The sequence below is a fragment of the Amblyomma americanum genome, chromosome 1 (assembly GCF_052857255.1).
Source record: "Amblyomma americanum isolate KBUSLIRL-KWMA chromosome 1, ASM5285725v1, whole genome shotgun sequence".
NCBI classification, from domain to species: Eukaryota; Metazoa; Arthropoda; class Arachnida; order Ixodida; family Ixodidae; genus Amblyomma; species Amblyomma americanum.
The window spans coordinates 106,456,031-106,470,751 of NC_135497.1; the positions used below are offsets into that span (position 1 = coordinate 106,456,031).

The 14,721-nt window shown below is 44.3% G+C and overlaps 1 protein-coding gene across 15 annotated transcripts in view; it reads right to left on the reverse strand.

Moving 5' to 3' along the window:
- Positions 1-5,185: 5,185 nt before the first annotated feature.
- LOC144113402 (uncharacterized) overlaps positions 5,186-14,721 on the reverse strand; it is a 56,214-nt gene continuing 46,678 nt past the window's right edge. Inside the window, exons 1-7 of one of the 15 annotated variants that reach the window (XM_077646449.1) lie at positions 14,080-14,213; positions 8,104-8,198; positions 7,307-7,415; positions 7,059-7,138; positions 6,705-6,810; positions 6,181-6,331; positions 5,186-6,105 (exon numbers count right to left, since the gene is read on the reverse strand). In XM_077646449.1, coding sequence (XP_077502575.1) covers positions 5,562-6,105; positions 6,181-6,331; positions 6,705-6,810 — 801 coding nt within the window. In that variant the 5' untranslated portion in view covers positions 7,059-7,138; positions 7,307-7,415; positions 8,104-8,198; positions 14,080-14,213 and the 3' untranslated portion in view covers positions 5,186-5,561. Of the gene's footprint in view, positions 6,106-6,180; positions 6,332-6,704; positions 6,811-7,058; positions 7,139-7,306; positions 9,883-14,079; positions 14,223-14,721 lie in introns of those variants that run through there. The other 14 variants (XM_077646447.1, XM_077646448.1, XM_077646453.1 and 11 more) reach the window with 14 other exon arrangements.

Below are 14,721 nucleotides of genomic sequence, written 5' to 3' on the forward strand. Positions count from 1 at the left end.
GATGTCAGTGGGCAGACTAGGCGAGTTTGAAGGATGGCCCTTCTGCCCACAGATGTCATCGGGGTAAGGGACGCGTGGTGAGGTGTACCGCCCCCTATTTAGTTGTGAGCTACTGCAAGGAGTGATTTTTAAAAATTATTCCTAAATTGAAGCCTGCACGCACACCTTTCAAATTTAACTTGAATACCAACAAAAAGCACCTCTATAGATCTGTTGCACTAGAATATGCCCATACAACTCATTTCAGAGTCCCTTTCAGCATGCACTTTTATCTTTTTTGTGCAACATTTAACACATTTTAACATTTAAAGTGTTCTTATTCAAACAGGCAGGTGCAAAACGCACTGCTTGCAATAACATGAACAGTAAACAACGTCTTGAAAAGTGCTGCACAAACTGCGGCACACAAATATGATAAACAAACATGACAAGACTAGCAGCCTACATGTTACCACAGCTTCTGCATGGGTTGTGCAAATAGAAAACCCACTTTAGCACACGTCTTAAACCATGGCACACATCTAAAGCAATGCTCAATAAGTGTGTAATAGATTTTGCATGACTAGAAAACGTTTAGCAGCTGCAAAATGCATGAATATCAATAAGACGACGTGGTGAAGTTCTGCTCAATGGCAAACTCTAGCAGTTCCGACAAGAATGACGCACAACTGAATGCATCATGAATATTGCAAGTTGCAGTGCTCAGAACGATTCTAATATGACAAAATTCTCATGCATATGCATCATCAGCCTGATTACACCTACTACAGAACAAAGGCCTCTTCCAAGTCTAATTTTAACCCTGTCCTTTGCCAGCTGTGCCCACCGTGTGCCCGCAAACTTTTTAATCTCATCCGCCCACCTAACCTTGTGCCACCCCTTGCTACGCTTGCCTTCTCTTTGAATCCACTCTGTTACCTTTAAGGACCAGCGGTTATCTTGCCTTTGCATTACATGCCCTGCCCAAGCCCATTTCTTCCTCTTGATTTCGATTAGGGTCTCATTAACCCGCATTTCTTCCCTCACCCACTCTGCTCAATCATGCTTGCTTGATGTTACACCTATCATTTTTTCTCCATGGCTCGCTGCGTTGTCCTCAACTTAAGCTGAACCCTTTTTGTTAGCCTCCAGGTTTCTGCCCCGTAGGTGAGTACTCGTAAGATACCATTGTTGTATACTTTTCTCTTGAGGGATACTGGTAAGCTGCCATTCATGATCTGAGAGAACCTGCCATATGCACTCCACCCCATTCTTATTGGTTAGATTCTTTCAGACGTCGGGCAGCAACCATGGCCACGGTCAGCAAGCCGCGTCGCTCCGGCGTGTCAGGAAGCTCCACCCACCGGGGAATACCCGCGCCGGTAGACGGTGGGGCCGGTGTAGGAGCGCCGAGAGAGCCTGCCATACGTGCTCCACCCCATTCTTATCCTTCTAGTTATTTCCCTCTCATGATTTGGATCAGCTGTCACTACCTGCCCTGAGTAGACGTATTCCTTTACCACTTCCAGCACCTCGCTGCCAATTGTGAACTGCTGCTGCTTGCTAGACTGTTGAACGTTACTTTGGTTTTCTGCACCTAATTTTCAGACCCACCAATCTGCTCTACCTGTCTAATACCCCTGCTACACGGGCGTTTCGAATGCCTTCGAACCGAATGTCATTTGGCTCAACTGCCGAACTTCCGCTGCTGCACAAAGTTTTTCAACGGCATTCGGTTCAGATGACGTTCGAGTCAACGGAGCTCCACGGAAACATTCCAGAATTTGGAATGCCTTCGAAACGCGAACACAGCCCGAACCGACCAATAGGCATCGCCGCCGTCATCGCTTCGCCCCGCCCACAGCAGCGCGACTGGTTTCGGCTCTGTGGCTGCTCGTCTCGATACCAACTGCTCGCTTTTTCTTGCTGTTTGTTTAGCAAATTGCCCCTCTTGTGTCTAAGTAAGTGCTTGCAGATAATAGTACACCAATGAACATTTACCGCGTGAGCATGAAATTTCCCCAAGAGCGCGCCGACGAGGAAGGTTGGTTGCACTCATATTGTTGTTTACATCGCTGGGTACGAACAGCTATAGCGCTCATTTGCATGACATAAAACGAATTCTGCGCTTTAGTTCTATTAAATAATCTCTTTTCATTTGTACCGGTTGTGCCCGTGCTTGTTAACCGTGCGACAATCTGTGGGAAGCGCCGATACGATCGCTTGCCTGAGAAACACTTGACAGCCGGGCTGCTGACATCGTGTACGACCGGCACTTGTCGCTAATTGTCCCGACTTCTTCCGGCGTGACCAGTACTTTATTTTAACCTACTTTATCCAGAAGTACGGGGACCATTCGTGCTATTTGAAACGCATAACTTGTTACCCACAAAATAGCAACGGCGACGACTGTTTCAGATCACTGTTGTCAAAACTACACTCGTTGATCATTTGCATTTGCTTAAACTTGTGAATTCGCTGTTCACACCCGCCGAATTCACAAACGTAACCCTGCGGACTCGCTAGGCCTAGTCGTCGCGGAAGGGAAGGGAGTCGCTGTCGATTAAAATTAATTTGGAAAGCGCTTATCGCTGGTGAGTGTTCAAGTGTGCACATGTGAAATATACCCGCTCGTTTCGCTTATTTTCAATACGGATAAGGTAGAAGCGCGAATATATTCACACTGTCTGCTCATCAGCGTGTTTTCGCTCAGTCGCTGACCTGCCGGCGACATGAAGGCTGACCGTCCGCCGATCAGATTCGTCATTGTCGTTGGCCTAGAAAACTTGTCCCACTACAATCATATGCTGCTGTTGATTGTGACAGTGTCGTTGTCGCACCAGTGTGATCGGAGTGACCACTGCCATCGTCATCGTCGTTGTACACTGAAGACGAGCTGAGCAAATTTCAAATGCGTTCAGAAAGTGTTGTGTAAGCACCGCGGGACTCCGAGGAGTCCGAATGTCATTCCAAGTCACGAACGCCATTTGGCTCAGATGTCATTCAAACGTGCCTGTGTAGCACAGATATAACTCATTGATCATGATTTGCAGTTCACCTCCAGAGTGACTCAGCAAGCCAATGTCATCAGCGAATCGCAGATTATTTAGGTATTCTCTGTCAGCCCTTATCCCCAACTGCTCCCAATTCAAGCCTTGGAATACCTTCTGTAAACAGGCAGTGAATAGCATTGGCGAGATCGTGTCTCCTTGCTTGACGCCCTTCCTTATTGGAATTTTATTGCTGACTTTATGGAGGACTACGGTAGCTGTATAGTAGTTGCTATATATATATATATCTTCCAGTATTTTGACATCAGGCTCTTCTACGCCCTGATTCCGCAATGTCTGCATGAATGCTGAGGTTTCCACTGAGTAGATTGCTTACTCGTAATCAATGAAGGCTATATATAGGGGTTGGTTATATTCTGCGCATTTCTTTATCACCTGATTGATACTGTGTATATGATGTAGTATTGTGGAATATCCTTATCAAAGTCTAAGGTTGCACTGACTCTGTTAGCGATTACGTTAGTACCTTGTAGCCAACGGACACTAAGCTGATCGGTCTAACTTTTCAACTCCTTGGCGCCTCCGTTCTTATGATCTAAGATAATGTTTGCGTTCCTCCAAGCTGCTGGTACGGTCGAGGTCACAAGGCATTGCGTATACACGGTGGCTAGTTTTTCTAGCACAATCTCCCCTCCGTCCTTGAAGAGAATTGCTCTTACCTGATCCTCACCAGCTGCTTTTCCATTTTTGCATTGCTCCTATGGCTTTCTTTACTTCCTCTTTCATTACTGACAGGATGAAGCATAGTTGTGCTCTACTGCCTCTCTCATTAACATTTCAATTACTGTTATTTTATCTATATTGCTAATGACATTGCCATTCTTGTCTCTTAATGCAAGCATCTGGTTTTTACCTATGCCTAGTTTGTTTTTTTTCACCGCTTTTAGGCAGCCTGCGTTTTTTAGAGCGTGCTCAACTATATCCATATTAAACTTCCTTGTGCCGGCTACCTTGCGCTTATTTATTAACTTTGATAGCTGTGCCAGTTCTATTCCGTATGTAGATGTAGATGCTTTCATGCTTTTCCATTTCTTAATCAGATTTTTCGTCTCCTGAGATAGCTTGCCGGTTTCCGGTCGAACCATCGTGCCGCCTACTTCTACTGCGCACTCCACACTGACAGCTGTGAGATTGTCGTTCGTTGTCTCAATAGTGACGTCGTCTTCTTTGTACATGTACTAAGAAGTGTAAATACCACAGATACACCAAGGAGATAGCCTGTGAGTAGAGGTTACTACTCATGAACAAAATGTGCCATCAGCATGGAGAACACTGTAATATGTGTACCACGTCACATCGCATGCAATGGACACTACATGGTAAGCCCCGTCATGGCACCTCAGTAGTTGATGTTCTCTGCTACTGATCTCGAGCAGGTTAACTGCCAACCATGGCGGTCGCATTGCGATGGACAAACAGTGTGCGTGTGCTGTGCAATGTGTAGACACGTCAAAGAATCCCGTGGTGTAAATTAATCCGGAGCACTCTACTATAGTGCTTCTATAAGCACGTGTGTCACTTCGGGCCGTTAAAGCACGGATTTAACTGTACATGCGAAGGAAAGAAAATTAATGAACATATGAAAAAACCAAACACTGACTAGATACTATTGCATACCTTCTGTGTGTTGCGGAAAATAAAAAAAGCAACATTTGAAAAACAACGACAAAGTGAATAGTACATATCCCACACCTTGTACGTCTTGCAGAAGGTGACAATGTAACATCAGAAAAAATTGGCACACACACTTCAGATTGCTTATGTGTGGGAATGCGAAAGCATGTGTGTACGACACTACCTGGAAAGCTGTACAAGAAACGATTGTTCACAATTTTGGTACGAACGTAGCGGGGGAAAACTGGCGCCACATCGAGCTCAGCCAGTGGGAGGTGTATAAGACGAATGTCATATATATGACTATCTTGAAAGGCAGTCGTCAGCCGGCTGTGTGCGTCATATGACTGCTTGACGACAATGGCATATTTATCTTGCCATGGCTGGGATTTTGTGTACCGTCTGCGAGTACACATACATGCCGTCAACTTTTCTCGTAATGGGACTAGTGATGCTTCCACATTAAAACGCGAAAGCAAACTGATTAATGAATACTGCACAACTTCTGCACCTTACAGCAGTAGTAGTAGTAAGTGTTTAATCAAAAGTAAAAAATATAAAAAGGAAGTCAACAAATTTTTGCTCACCCCGGCATGTGCCATCACTTTATCGGAGGCACCTGAGCTGGGGCAGCGGAAATAAAGGATAGAAGGCAGTATGAAGAAGAGAAACGAAAGAGGTGAGGGGATAGCAAGAAAGGACATAGGGAGTAGTCATATTTACACTATTTACAGAGTCCAAATAAAATTGTCCAGGTCGTGCGCGCGTATAGTCAAAGAGGAAAAAATAATTTAAAAAAACACACGCACAACACTTTGCACACAACAGCTGGGGTGGGGCGCCCAGCTGTCAAGCGTCCGAGGTAGTGCACGGGAAGCGTTCCGTCACAGCGCATCACTACCTGGCGCAGAACAGACAGGACGTCAAGCCCGTCTGTTCGAGAAATGCACAGAGGCTCACCATCGTTCGCTCACGGGTGCGCGCACTGCCCTGCGGCCACAGTAGTGTCTTGAGCGAGTCCGGGAGTAGGCCCAGCTCTCTGTAGGCCACGAGCATATCGCGGCAAGCATCAGCGAACGCGGTACAGCGAAGGAGCAGGTGCTCCAGTGTCTCCACTGCACCGCATCCATCACACGCTTCACTCGTCGCGAGTCCGTGACGCACCCGTCGATCCCCGGGCCACACGCAGCCGATGCGCGCGCAGAGGATCATTGCGCGTTGCGACCGCGATAGAGCGCGGCAGCCGTTGATGCTGGCGATGCGCTCACCTCCGGCGATGCGTGGGTCGGGGTGCTGCCGTTGGAGATGTTCGTGGATGACTGCCCGCACGTCCTCCAGCGCAAGGGGGAGATCTCGTGGCGGTAGCTGGTGTGCGGCGGTCGCGAGTTCGTCGGCCTCCTCGTTGCCGGTGATGCCGCAGAGGTCAGGCTGATGTTTGGAACTGTGAATGAGATACAATATGTTGCATGCAGCTGCTTCTCCTTTACAAAATGTGGTGGGTGCTGTCTGCACATACCTCCAGTAGGCATGTATGAAACACCTCATCCTGCACATTGCGGGCTTCGAGGAGGTCTGCGTCGTGTCTCCAGCAGCAGCTGGTGCACCACCACCGCCCGCGTGCTGCTGTGCTGAACAGCTCGGCACCACCGCTGGCTGCTGCTGTGTAGCTGTCAGAGGGAAAAGTGACTGAATGTACACGTCATATAATGCAGCGTGATGTGCAATAAGCTGACTGTTTGGTGCAATATCTAAGAGTACTGTTGGCATGCATACTGGGGAGCAGTAGTACATAAAAGCAGTCATAATCAGCGATATGACAAAAGCAGCATTGTTTCAATGTGTGCATTGCTTAACCATCACAGACACCACAGTTTCCGCCCTAAGAGAAAAAAGCTTGCACAAGATATCAACAGTAAATATGAAGGAGACTTCTGTGGCTATTGCAAAACAATAGTGATAGTCCGCTCCTGCAAATGGTATTAATGTCAGGCAGCTTGTGAAATGGGTAATGTAGAGCCTGGTATTGGTACACCAACTCACAGGCTGTGTCACAAGGCAGCTCCTCCTTCTCCTCCTCGACAGCCATCTCCTCCTCTAGCTCCTGGTCCACCGTCTCCTCTGCGTCCGGGGGGGGGGGGGGTGCCATCTATGTGAAGTCATTCCACAAGACACCACTGCTTAGCGGACAGTTTCACCAGACCATGTATTGGCGCAATGCAAAATGCACGGTTACTCGGTACTAGCAAGACGGCAAGATAATACAAGGTACATAACTTGAGGTTGCATTTGCTACCTCCAGCATTTACATCCCTTCCGAACTAAAACAAAAATCACAATGAGGTCAACAATGCACACAAGCTGTAAGCTGTAGATATCAAATGGCTAAAAACTCACCTACCAGCTGGTGAGCAAGCCTCTGACTGCTGCAGGCTGCTTGTTCCTGCTAAGTCCTCAACTTACACGTGGGGCTGGTTCTGCAAGAGGCACAGTGCCGCACGTTCATGCACGAGTGTCTCAAAGTTCATTCTCTGTGTGCATTGCTCACAGTACATGGCCCCGAGGTTCACATTCATTATCCTTCATTACCCTCCATTATCCTTCACCCTTCATTATCAGTAACGTCACCGCGAATTGTCACATACCTGGCTGGAGGTTGAGAACATTGCAACAGCCACGCCTTTTAGTATGCTTGGCGACTGCAGTTTACACACCCGGCCTGTCAGCCCCGGCAGCGTGCCACCTCCAGTGCCCCTGCGACAGGATGCAGAGAGGCGTATTCAAGGGCCATTCAACAGACCGTAGTTGACACACTCATGTTCCCGCTGCCAAAAACTGCGCCTCCTCCCTCTTGCACCGTCTACACCACACGTGCCACGTGTGGCGCCAGAGGGACACAGCAGCGTGAGCCAGCGTCGGGTGCTGCTCCATGAATACGAGCATCAGAATGTACTGCGCCCGCGAAGTACGCATACATGCCTTAGGAGACGCAATTTTGAATGATAACATTCTATCATGCCAATTCCCTCAGCGATTTTTTGGTACCAGTCAGGGAATGAAATGGGGAATAATAAGGAATCTACAACTTGGCTTCACACGGATGTGCACTATCTATAACTTGGGTTCACACAGCAGAGCATAGATGTGCGCTGTATTGCAACAACTGATAGCAAGGTTACGAAGCAGCAAGGACGAGCAAGACAGTTGGTAGCGTGCACTTAATCGTTTTTCTCGTCCTCGTTCATTCCTAACTTACGCACCTACATACAATGAACAGACGATCATGCGGCCATACAACTTTATTGTGCCCACGTTTCACACTTCACGGTCATTTTGTATTTTGCAAATTAAAAACAGAACCACACATCCCACACATCACCCTAAGAGCACCTCTGGACCATTTTTGTTATCAACAGTAAGCACCGACCAAGAACACACTTACCACAATATGTTGTCTTTGTAGATTTTCAAGCCCAGCACTCCTTCTTAGTTCACCTCTGCATACTCATAAGCTCCACTGCCTTCAATCAGATTTTTCTGCGCACTTAAGACATCCACAAAGTACCTTGATTTTAGACGACATGCAAAAAAACAGGAACTAGCCGTGGAATCAGCTGTTTTGTTGCAAGCTGCCACGTTGATGCTATACCACTGCCAGCGCGCCCTCATGGCGAAAGAAGTTACCCAATAGCAAATTCAATTGCAAAACTGAGAACGCTCCTAATTTTCCTTAGTGTTGTTGAGTTTTCAACAGAGTTTATTACCAAAATAAAACATTTATTTGTTCATTCATTGCGTTTGTTTTTTTTTAGGCAGACATGTTCACGTTTTACCGCTGACAACGCACCTTCGCGGCAGCAAAAGTGACTGAACAGCAAACTTAATTGCAAAACTGAGAATACTTCTTCTTTTGCTTGGTGTTGTTGATTTTAATACAGTTTCTTAGCAAAATAAAACATTACTCATTTTATTCACTGCGTCTTTACAGCTAAACGTTAGCCTACGGTCCCTTGTCGTGCAAATAGATGCTTCCGGGGCGAAGCCCTGCTACTAGCCACTGCAACCTTGCTGCTAATTGGCTGATTCCGTGGTCGGCATCTCGCGGTGTCGTCATTTTGCCGTCACGCTCTTAAACTTGAGAGCGTTTTTGAGAGCGATCTGTAGTTCGGCCCCTGCACTCCCAAACTGAAATGCACAGGCCAGGTAGAATAAAAGCAATTCCAAGACAAATTCAACAGTAAAGCACAGAAACAAAATACACTGAAGATCAAATGAAAAGCATTCTTTAACACTCAAGGCACTCTACCCTCATCCTCGGAGCTGCCTTGATCTTGAAATTACTTTTGTTCTATCTGTGGTCCACATGTCTCGATATAAGAAAGCAAACATATGTAGAAAAAGCAGGCACCTCACAACTATTTCTCTGGCACCAGCTAACAGAAATTATAATAGATTTTTATGTTCCAAAATTGTATTGGGGGCTATAAGGCCCACTATAGTGGAAGGCTCCAGGCAAACTTGTCCTACATAAAGGTCTTAAACATCCACTCAAATGTCACTACATGAACACTTTTAGCAGTTTGCCTCAATGGAAATGTGGCCACTGCAACTAGGTGGCTACTGCAGCTAGGGGGCCTTTGAACTGTGGCCTTTGAACTGTGGCCTTCGAACTGTGGTCTTTTTGCTTAATTCCACTCTGGCTAAAACAACTATAATGTACCAATCACTTTTCTATTCTAAGTATTGCTACGGTATATTGGCTACTCTTGGGAACTATAAGAAGCTTTTAACCTTACAACAAAAAGCCCTTCGATGCTTTGAAAACTACCATGGCAATTTTCAACTGCCACCCACTCCTTTGTTTGTAAAACATGAAATGTTAAAACCTGAATAGTTGCATAACTGATTAAGACACTTGATATGATGTATCTAAAGAAACTTTACACCCATAGTCCAGGCCATGACCTTTATTATCCAATTAGACAGGAAAAAGTGCATGCCAAAAACAAGAACAAATTATGGAAAGCAAACCAGTTTATATCAAATAAACCAGATATTGAACCAAATAGAATACATCAAAATAGAAGACCTCCCCAAATGCCCTTAAAGATCACATTAGAACTATTCTACTCACAACAGGTATTCAAAATGAAATCTGAACAGTTGCCTTATGTCTCTAAGTCCATATGCTGCTTCGCTATTTCTTTGCAAAGTTACTTGCCTAACACCCTTTGCAAATGTAACTTTGCAAAGAAATAGCGAAGCAGCATATGGACTTAGAGACATAAGGCAACTGTTCAGATTTCATTTTGAATACCTGTTGTGAGTAGAATAGTTCTAATGTGATCTTTAAGGGCATTTATATATATATATATATATATATATATATATATATATATATATATATATATATATATATATATATATATATATATATATATATATATATATATATATATATATATATATATATATATATATATATATATATATATATATATATATATATATATATATATAATTTTCCTCTTTTGCGCATGTATGACGCCCTTTTGTTCAGATCCTCTTGTTCAGACCCTTCTGTTCACATCAGAGCTGTCCCGAACTGTTCATGCTACAATTTCCTTACATATCTCACATAATCCTGTATACAGACACCTGTGAGACAAAATTATATTTACTTTTAAAGTGATATTAAGTTTTGGTTTTTGTTGAATTCAGGCGATCCCTCTGCTGTAGTTTCAAATGTATGCCTTGTTAATTTTATTGCTGCATACACACTACGCTGTACTGCAGAGAAACAGAGGCCTCGTCAGGCACCGCACCCTTCAGCCTACGCCTTTTCTGTAGGCATTGTATGTAAATAAACGTCATACCAACAAACTTATTCTCAGTAGCAGTATGCAACAGTCACTGCAGCAGGTAGGCTAAGAGAAAGATACCGAACTGAATAGAAAGAATAGATGACACCACCTCAAATACTAGTATATACATGGATGATTGTCTGGTCTCTGATGACAAAGAAGACAACAACAGCAATGTTATTAAAGGGGTGGAGACATTCAAATTTCTTGTAATGAGTTTCTGCTTTGAAATGATGCTATGACATCAGTAAACATGGATCACCGAATGGAATTTGCCAGTGCTCAATAAATAATTTGCAACTGCATTCCTTTTCCCTAGTTTCAGCTTCAGAAGCCGAATGATGAAGTAGGTATGAGATCACATTGGGCATACAAAAGCAGCAATATAATCGCTGCTTTGAAGTTTTAATTCACTTCAACTCTTACGCTAAACTTCTCCAGATGACGCAACGACAGCAAGTGAACGAACAGCTATTATATTGCAGTCTTTGTGCGCTTCACGGGATAATACACCTACTTGTGACATCTCAACCATCATTCAGCAACTCAAACCGAGATGGAAACTGTATGGGAGAAGAAATTCAGTTATAAATTATTTACTGAGTGTAGGCAAATTTCACACGCTGATCCATGTTAACTGATGTCTTACATATCATTTGAAAGCAAAACTACACCAAGAAAAATTTTATTTATCCACCACTTTAAGGCCCTTTTATTATCCACCTCTTTATTAACATTGTAGCCTGTAGTAGATACTTAGGAAAGAAAAAGGAATGCTGTTAGTTCTTGCACGTTTCCACACAAAACTCTCGCATGTTTGACAGTGATGATGATGATGACGTTGATTATGGATTTTTATGGCGCAAGGGCATCTATGGCCACCCGCCGCGGTGGCTCAGTGGTTAGGGCGCTCGACTACTGATCCGGAGTTCCTGGGTTCGAACCCGACCGCGGCGGCTGCGTTTTTATGGAGGCAAAACGCTAAGGCGCCCGTGTGCAGTGCGATGTCAGTGCACGTTAAAGATCCCCAGGTGGTCGAAATTATGCCGGAGCCCTCCACTACGGCACCTATTTCTCTTTCTTCTTTCACTCCCTCCTCATCCCTTCCCTTACGGCGCGGTTCAGGTGTCCAACAATATATGAGACAGATACTGCGCCATTTCCTTTCCCCCCTAAAAACCAATTATTATCTATGGCCAAAGAGCGCCATGGCACAAGGTATTTTCGATTGCTCAAGGTGGGGTCAAAGACCCATTTTCCAAGCATTTCACCCTAAATAAGCCGAGCACCAGACCAGGGAAAAGCTTGTACCCATTGTATCACCGGTGGGTACCCGGCGGCACTGGGGACCACACCCCCACCTCCCACATGCGAGGTGGATGCTCAACCACTCGGTGCATGTTTGACTCGGTACTGCGGTGCATGTTTGACAGTGATAGGACATCTACAAACATGTAGTTTGTACACATCTATGTTCTTGTGTGTGTTTGTGAGAATGCATTTTTTCTTTGCATATGCTGTGTAAACAGCCTTGCTTCTCTCTGAATGAGACAGTTGAAACAGCCAGCAGCCCCTTCCTCCGCCTTTCTGCCATGAATAAACTCTTGATATACTACTCTTGTAGGCACATAGCTCCATATGATGGGAAGAAGGTGGCATTCATTCTGCATGCACATAAGCTTTTACATGGGCTCAAGCATGTTGCAGCATTCTAAGGTAAAGAAAAGAAATGCATCATAGATCTGGATAAATTTTTAAAACTGCGTGCCCTGATGATGAGAAGCAAGGATAGGACGTCAAAAAGTGCACACTAAGTGAAACACAAAGAATGTTACATTCACTGAAGGGTGGCTGTTGTCTACCAGCTGCCAGACTTCTGTAAAATCCAGCATGTGCCGAAGAGGAAGGTGTATAAACAAGAAACTTTAGAACAGTAATACCCCTGTCACACGGGCACTTTCAATCCTCACTGAGTCAATGCTCATTGAATTCAATGTAGATCAAGGGTTCTCACACAGCCACTTTCAAGTGCAATCGAGCCTGATCCTGCTTGGCTCACGATTCCCCAAGCGCACTTCAGGTTTCAAACACTATCGAAAGCGGGCATTGAGACTCTCGCTCTTCGCTGTATACAATAATAAATGCAAGTTAATAAAGTGAAAGCACAGATGTTAATGCATTAATTGATTAAAATGCATGACAGGCTATTTTTAGTGCGCCATGCCTGCTATCCAAAGGCACATCTGTAATTAATTTCAACACCACGCTCTACAGTGGGTGCAAACAATGATAGCGTCCCCTGTTCACCAGATGACACTGCAACACTTCCGCTGCATCTACTCGCACAACCAACAAAAGTATGTCGGCAAAGCAAAGGAAGTTTGATGAATATCAACCGTCACCCCACACCTTCACATCAAGATCACTGTCTTTGGCTGCATAATTCTGGTGCACAGTGTTGGCAATTGGCTGCGCAGTGTTGGCATGCCACAGATGTCGACAGAACATTTGGCACCACCCTATGCACATGACGGCAACTTTTCAATGAGCACCGAAAACACCCACATAGCACCAAATTCTTCCATCGTGCTGGAAAACCTCTATGCTGATTGAGCTCAATTAAGATCAAAAGGGCCCATGTGACAGGGGTATAGGCACTCATCATGCTCAACATATCATTACCTAGCGCCACAGTGCTGAGGTTGTGGTTCCAAGCCCATTCAGAAAGCCGGCATTTTTTCAAAAAAAAAAAAAGAGACCATGAGATCATTTAAGCCCTCCACCACATATAAATTTAGGCATTGCATGCATCAGTGGCCATCAATGGCTTTCACAGATACTATGCTCCTGGAGAGCGGCTGATTTAGCCTGCCTCAGTAGTGCAATTTTTCTTGCGTGGTTTCTTGGTTTTACTCTTTAATTCGGGTATTTTATAGTCACTTTTGCGCTCAGTTGTTCTCTGTTTGCTGGAGGAGCATGCGACACCATCACACTATGTATATCTAGCCTTCCCTTGCATCCTTGTCCAGTTCCATACATTATAGCATAAGAAAATCTAACCAATTTGTCAGGCTTTCCATTTTGACTTCAGGATTGCTATAAATACAGTACTACTAGCATATTATTAGGTTCAGAATTCCAGGCAGCCACCCTTTTAGTCATTGTAACGGCAGGTATCCATGGTACTATTCAGCATAAAACATTTTCCAGGGCATACTTAATCTGAATGACGAGTGCTGTTAGCCTGGTTTGCATTGGACATTCCACAGTATGCTAGAGTGACATGAAAGTCTGTGAACTCGCATCAAATTCATAATGCCAAAACAAAAACCTTTTTTTTTTACCAACACCAGGAACAACTGTCATTATTCTTTGTCTCAATACAAATTAACATTTGTTATACAGCGACAACACAACAAAACCCTCGTCATACACTACCAGCTCACACAATGCCTAGCATGTCAGGAAAAATCGACGCAGGTCCCATAAAGTCTCTACAAAAATTATTCATTAAAATATACAGACTCCACAATAAGAAATCATGCCCTCCTTACCTTATACAACCAGAAAAATCATATGGAGTTGAATGGTGCCGCTTCGATATAGTACAGCAGTAAGCGAAGACAGATCTTGTAGTGGGCCAGGCTCTACATGCCTGTCCCTGCCCTAACTTGATGCAAAAGGTAAGGTTGATGCACTAAAAGAATGGTGCAAAAGGGTGGGGATCATGGAAGAGAAAAGAAGATCTATAAGTCTCTGCCCCTATACAAAATATGTTCCAATATGCACAGATACCAACTTTCCCTACTGTTCATCCTTCTCCCTATACAAAACCTTGAATGTACAAGGTATCCCAGTAAAGTACTATATACAGGGAATCATTATGTAGCACTGGTTTGCTAATACTGGTTTACTCAAGTTTATACAATCTTTACACGCCCTGATACTTCATGCACTTCTGACAAACTGAACATCTGATAAGCTGAATAGATTTACAAATTCCTGCCAAGCACATTCTTACAAACTTCGCTAAATTCTGACTTTTATTGCTATGTACACAGGACATGAAACATTTTGAAAAGTGCAGAACACTGCATGTACCAAATTTTGATAACAAAACAAATCTGGTAAAATTTTTACATTTTACGCAGGAAGCACATTTAGTTTATTAATACACGGCATAACAGTCAATCATG